Source organism: Aphanomyces astaci (assembly GCF_000520075.1).
Source record: "Aphanomyces astaci strain APO3 unplaced genomic scaffold supercont1.45, whole genome shotgun sequence".
NCBI classification, from domain to species: Eukaryota; Oomycota; class Saprolegniomycetes; order Saprolegniales; family Verrucalvaceae; genus Aphanomyces; species Aphanomyces astaci.
The window spans coordinates 95,735-102,042 of NW_009798308.1; the positions used below are offsets into that span (position 1 = coordinate 95,735).

The 6,308-nt window shown below is 45.5% G+C and overlaps 4 protein-coding genes across 4 annotated transcripts in view; 2 read left to right on the plus strand and 2 right to left on the minus strand.

The window, feature by feature from the left end:
* Positions 1-482, minus strand: part of H257_13064 (hypothetical protein) — a 3,008-nt gene extending 2,526 nt beyond the window's left edge. Inside the window, exon 1 of the mRNA XM_009840488.1 lies at positions 272-482. Within this exon, the coding sequence (XP_009838790.1) occupies positions 272-472 (201 nt within the window). The 5' untranslated portion in view covers positions 473-482. The remainder of the gene's footprint in view (positions 1-271) is intronic.
* A 1,831-nt stretch (positions 483-2,313) lies between these two features.
* On the minus strand, positions 2,314-3,169 carry H257_13065 (hypothetical protein; the record flags this gene model as incomplete). Its single annotated transcript, XM_009840489.1, has 3 exons — positions 2,314-2,393; positions 2,493-2,996; positions 3,160-3,169. The coding sequence occupies 3 exons, from the start codon at positions 3,167-3,169 to the stop codon at positions 2,314-2,316; spliced, it is 594 nt and encodes a 197-aa protein (XP_009838791.1).
* Positions 3,170-3,935: 766 nt separating this feature from the next.
* H257_13066 (hypothetical protein) lies at positions 3,936-4,438 on the plus strand (the record flags this gene model as incomplete). Its single annotated transcript, XM_009840490.1, has 2 exons — positions 3,936-4,387; positions 4,426-4,438. 2 exons carry the CDS (start codon positions 3,936-3,938, stop codon positions 4,436-4,438), a joined length of 465 nt encoding a protein of 154 aa, XP_009838792.1.
* Positions 4,439-5,148: 710 nt separating this feature from the next.
* Positions 5,149-6,308, plus strand: part of H257_13067 (hypothetical protein) — a gene marked incomplete at both ends in the record, with an annotated part of 5,751 nt that continues 4,591 nt past the window's right edge. The window contains 2 exons of the mRNA XM_009840491.1: positions 5,149-5,634; positions 5,721-6,241. Of these exons, the coding sequence (XP_009838793.1) occupies positions 5,149-5,634; positions 5,721-6,241 (1,007 nt within the window). The remainder of the gene's footprint in view (positions 5,635-5,720; positions 6,242-6,308) is intronic.

Below are 6,308 nucleotides of genomic sequence, written 5' to 3' on the forward strand. Positions count from 1 at the left end.
ACTCGACAACAACGATGCGATCTGCATGCAACCACAAGCACACCGTAAGATAATAATGATGGATAGCGCATGTTACGTAGGTGGGGTCGTTCGAAGCGACATCTCGAAGCAGGGCGGCGGTGTCGTTGACCAAGTGCTTGTTCACGTACTCGGCCACCTGCCAGCCCCCGTGGCCGTCCAAGACGGACGCGAACACTGCGTCCGAGTCAACTTGCACTACGTATCGATCCTACGCACGACGATGAGTGTATGACATGATGTCGTGTCTGACTTCGTTCGGGTCGTTGGCTGCGTACGACGCGGCGGTGTATCGATGGACGCGTGACACGGATGAGGCCAAGACAACGCTTTCGACGATGTCGAAGTTAAGTTGACTGCGCTCGTCCATGGTGCACTGAGCGTCTGCATCACAAGTTGCTTCGGTGCATGATGTCCACACCAAGAGAATCGCCCACACCACTGCAATCTTCATCGATCGGCCGAGCCTACGGAATAAAATAGCCCCTGGTTGTATGGTCAAGTTATTTTGACCAAGTCATAAGTCGTCCATTTCTTCAATGAGGGATGATGCCACATATACAGAGTAAGGTAATGCATCAATTGTTGACACGGCACCAAATTATGAGACTGTCTGACTTTTAGCCAATAGCATCTCGATATTTCGTGTTGGCCTTGTATGATTGGATATGATAATATTCGTCTCTATATTTTATTACATGTCTCAATGCTGAAGTCTGGTCAGTTTTTTTCAATCTCAAACAAAAAAATACAAGTATTTAAATAGAGTGTCAACTAGAAACACTTGACACTGTCCCACCATACATGCCTACGAGAGCGTCACAGCAGTTGTGCATAGCTACGTGATACATGGAAGTACTCACTTTAGAGCCATCGCTATTATAGACAAAGAAGCAGCAGTGTATTGCTCGTCGCAACGAGTGGATGGCCTCCACTATGCTGCTACTGTTGTGATCAACGTCAGTGAATTAAAATGTGACTGCATTTTTTTAATCTGACTAATTAAATTAATTCATGTAACTTTTTACTACGTATTGCAAAATGCATACAATTATATTTTTGATCAAATTATTTTGCATATTAATTTAATCAAATACAAACATCAAGGTTTTTAAAGGGTGTCATGAATTGATTCACGTCAAAAGTCGTGACCATAAAGCTCAAAACATTTAATTTCGATACAAATCTGAAATGAAGTCTAATCATGCTTAATGATACATAAAAAAATGGTGGCGTTTTATATTCTCTTGTGGTGCTATCAGCATTAAAATAATCGTTCTCGTTCTCGAGCTACTGGGATTTGAAGTCATGGCCAAAACTTGACCAAAAACAGTGTCAACAATTGATGCATTATCTTAGTATTAATAATTTTATCGGAACTGTCGACTGGATCACACCCAATTTTCGCCCAATTAATATTTCGAAAATTTGGTTCAAAGTAATTCGAACAATTCGGTTGTCATTAACCAGAAAAAGCAAGGTGAAATAGGCAATTTTGTATGCTGCGCAAGGTGAACCACCTTGCGAATTCCATAAATAATTCTGAAATTATACAGATTTTAAAAAGGAGCAAGGCGGATCACCTTGCAAATTCCATTAACAAGTCATCTATTTCGGACTGTCTGTATCAAACTGATTTCGAAAGAATATCTACGATTTTTAGTTATTGTCGACTTACCGGTATAGAGCATCATTCCTGATTGATTTGATCACAACTACTGAGATACTTACTCTACAGTAATTAGGACTCCCCTAACCATTAAAATCGGGTTTCTAGTGAAATTCTCTAATTGGAAGTATACCAAAGATATTATTGTCAAGCAATAACCTATTTTGACTGAGATACAATTATTCAAAGCTCAACAAAGTGAACCTTACAAAATCGGAGGTAAGCTTAGTAAACACTGGAGTACTTCAATGCAACGTTAGTAGAAAATTTTACGACTTACAGTTAACAGTAAAATACCGAAGCCACCCCAAATATTTTTTCACTGGCACTGCTATCCGGAATCAAAAATGCCTGGACGATCTTACTTGGAATGTGCTTGTTTTGTCTCCCGCTTCTGCTTGGCTTTCGGCCACGGGACCTTCGTCAAGGTAGCAAAAATAACACACTGACATTAGTGAGGTTAAACACGCCGCGAGGCGCCTACTGACTACCATTCACTAAAGTACTCAGTACATCCACTAAGATATCGGAACCTTTGACACGGCACACACAGAGTGTGTGTGTTTGCAATGGGTCAAACTAAAGCGCGACCCAATTGCTTTGCACACTTCAGAATACTTCCCCTCCTACGGAAAGTCCAATGTCTTGATGAGGGCAGCCACGGCCGGGTCTTCCTTGTTGGCCTCCGCCCACTTGCGAAATACGTCTGGAATGTCGTCCAGCAAATTCACCGCAGGTTCCCAGGATGATTATTCATCGTTGAGTCCGAGCCACTTCACCAAAACTTGGTGTTGGTTATCCATACAGGGCGCTTTGTCCAGCCGCTCCACATGAAATCTGCCATCGCCAAACGCGATCTGCGCCTCGAGAACTTCGGTCACCTCCCGATCACCTTCGTAGTACATCTTCAATCGGCACGCAGGATGGGCCGTGACTTCGTACGGTGACACCAGCAGTTGAGTCTCCATCACATGATCTGTGATGACTCTGGTCGCTTGGCAGGGTCCGCGCCAATACAGGGCCAATTTTGTTGGACGGTTGACGACCAACCCCACGAGTACAAAATCGCCAACCGAAAAACCGGCAAACTTGACTTGGGATTTTCGGTCGCGGCGTCCACGCGCTTTCTGGCGCAACTTATCGCTTCGCACCGCGACGTTGCGATGTATTTCTTCAAGCGCCACTTGGAGGCCCGTCACATGTTTCTGACAGACATCGACAAGCCAGTCCGCGACGTAAACGTCTACTTCATTGGACGTTGGGTGTACAAATCCTGCCAGCGGGGTCTTGGCTGGCAGGTCGGTAAACGCTGTCACAGGTGCAATTCATTGTGTGCATACATATAATAGCGATGTAAGCCATGTACTTGATTAGGGGGCGGGCAGGGGGCTTTATTGTGACGTATTGATTTGGTGCTTTGAAATACATTCACAGAATATTTGAATTTCTGAGAATAGTAGTTTAGTCCTAACTTGATACCATCACTAAGCCCCTCGTCGACGACTACGCTTAATCCAACACTGAATTCAGGATCACGCTAATTCAATTTACACCGAACTCAATGAACCCAACTCAAGTTTCGCAATCACTTCCACATTGATTGAATTGTAACCCCATTGCTGCCTTGCATAGTGTAAGCGATGTCAAATCCGATTGTTCCCTTAAAAAAATATTCTACGTAACGATATCACCAGTACCCCGACAACCAACTGAAGTCTACGCGTAGCTCAATGAAAATTGGATACAAGCGTTGGTGGAGGCAAGTAGTTACATATATATAGATTAATGGTCCGAAGATCTTCGACGCATAACAACGTTAGAGCATTTGTAGTTGTCGAAATAAACTTTTGTCGTTTGCGTACAGTATGTCACTTCCATTAAGTCTAGCGAATTAAAAGCACTTCAAATATTGGCTTAACAGTAAGTCAAGAGCATCCATCCGACAACACTACAGTGGTGGTCAGTCAAACCCGGTTAGCGCAACAGTCCAAAATAAAATAAAATTCACATATACCGAGGTAGAATTGTGCGCATTCATTGGACAAATATATGTCTGACGTCATCGGTACTTGAGCAACCAATAGAAAGTTAGGTAGGCTGCAATTGGCTGGATTCAAACATTTGAACACATTTCAAATGCCACCCCACACACTTGGATTTCACTTTCATTTCGACGATGGAGTAATCCAAGCGCCGACAACAGCGCAACACGAATGCGCAACGCAAGGCAGCACTTGCAGAGTTCAGCATGTCCAACGTCTCCAACGAGCGCCAGTTCTGTCGTATGAAGAACATTTTGTACTCCACATGGCAAGACTGGCGCTTGAGAGAAGCCAAGATCTTGTCAAGCACACGGCATGGCCGACACGCAACCCTCGGTGGACAAGGTCACAAGGAACTCATCCCGTTCACCGATGACATCGTGGTGTACATGCGAAAGCGGCCCGAGGAAGAGAAATACGTCCGTGTGTTCCACCTCATGCAGTGGGTGAAGCGCAATCACATGTCGTGGCTCACCGAGTACTTCAGCGACAAGAATAGCGAGGTTGTTGCGTGTGCTACTTTCCGTCGTTTACTGCTGCGATTTGCTGAACGCCATCGCTTCCGGCTCCGTGAACCATGCATCAGCAAAGTGAGCCAGCAAGTCCTCCACGAAGTGTGGCTCGGCTACGCTGCAACCCTATGGAACAAATACGAACCGTACGAGAAGTTACCTATACTAAATCTTCAATACTCAGAGAGGTGCACTAACCGGGTTTGACTGACCACCACTGTACTGTCCGTTTGGGCGAGTCGAATGCAAAGAAATTTTTCACTGGGCTGATTTTAACGCAGTATTTTTTAATCTCAACGTCTTCGATCAAATATTCTGCTTGCAGAAGCTTGAAGGCCCAACTACAAAACTGTGCTCTGCGTTCGCAAGCAACGATTCCAGCGATGAAATGTAGTATTTTAATGAAGTAGGCTATTTAAATAGTTATATTTGCTCAATACCATTAATAATTTGTACCTCTGATATAGTAAGTAATACTATATATTATTCAACTTTTATTTTATTTTATGACTCAAGTATAGTATACTTCTATGTACCTGTTTTAAAAATGCGTTTGCATTAAGTACGTTCAATTAAGGTAGTGCATCGAATTTTCGGAAGACATCAAATTCTCGGACACTTCCATTTTAGCCAATTATGCACCACCATTTCAGGCTGATCAAAATCTATTGGCAATGATAATATTCACCACCTCCAGCAGGTAGAACCAGTTTCAATGAAAATTAAATTACAACTCACAATAAAAATATAAGTTTACCCAGAACCACTCAGCGTTTTGCCTGTAACTTGGTCATTTCTACTCCGTTTTCCTTCAAATTAAGCTCAAAATGACGGCCTTGATTGGCCCGATCGTTTGCCGCCTCTTTCCTTTCATTGACAGAGTTATGCGCGAAAAACCATTTCCAAAATGCCACCAACACTTGACGACATACTGGCCGCTCTCAAGCGCATTGAAAATGGCGAAAAGCCTGCTGCTGTTGCTCGTAGCTCTCCATTGAAGAGCTCTACGATATACAAGTACCAGAAGATGGAAGCCCAGACTGGTTCGATTACAATCAAGAAACGACGTGCTAAGCCGTTCATGCCACCGGACATGGAGGACGATCTTGTGTCTTGGATCGAAGCAATGCAACGCAGTGGATGGCCTGTCGAGCGTTACGAAGTCATTCTCAAAGCCAGCCACATCATGTCATACCATGTTGGAGTCGCTTGTTCGCTTGGGCGTGGCTGGTTCGCCCGCTTTGAGAGTCGACATCATGACTTGTCGGCGCGCGTTGCTCAAAAGTTGAGCCATGCCCGCAACTGTGTCACCAAGGAGGGCATTGTGATGTACTTCTACGATCTTGTCAAGGGGTGCCTGGGTTTCAAGTGCACGGCGGGGGACGTCTACAACGTCGATGAGACAAGTTTAAGACCAAGGGTGGCTCTCAGAAAGTCATCGCCATACGTGGGTCCAAGAATGTGTGGCGTGGTGAGCAGAGTGACTCGTACCACCTCACCATCGTGGCTGCTGTGGCTGCCGATGGAACGCCGGTTCCACCTGCGTTCATCGTTCCCAGCAAGAGTTGCGCCCGCGGGGTACTTGACGACTGCCCTGTACCTGGTGCATTGGTGTCGGCTGCTCCAAAGGGGTTCATGAACTCGGACCTATTCGACAGTTGGTTGGAATCGTTTGGTGAATGGAAGTTGCGAGAACGTGCTGCACGACCTGCCTTACTTGTCCTCGACAACTGCTCCTCGCATCTGTCGGAGAACAGTCTCACGATTTGTGAGGCGTATGGGATTTACCTCGCTCGACTCCCTCCCAATGCCACGCATTTGCTGCAACCTCTCGACGTCGCGTTGTTCCGGACGTTCAAGCGAACGATCGCCCGTGCCGTGACCCAACGACTCCAATCGCTGAACGTCACAACTCTGCCCCGACAGGCCGCCATCCATATCGCCGGCGAAGCATTCAATGCCGTGTTTCCTGCTGTCAACGGTGTTCAGGAGCAAAACAAGTCAGTCGTCAATGGTTTCTCTACCTGCGGCATCTGGCCTTTGTCGCTGCCCAAAATGCTTCGCCGC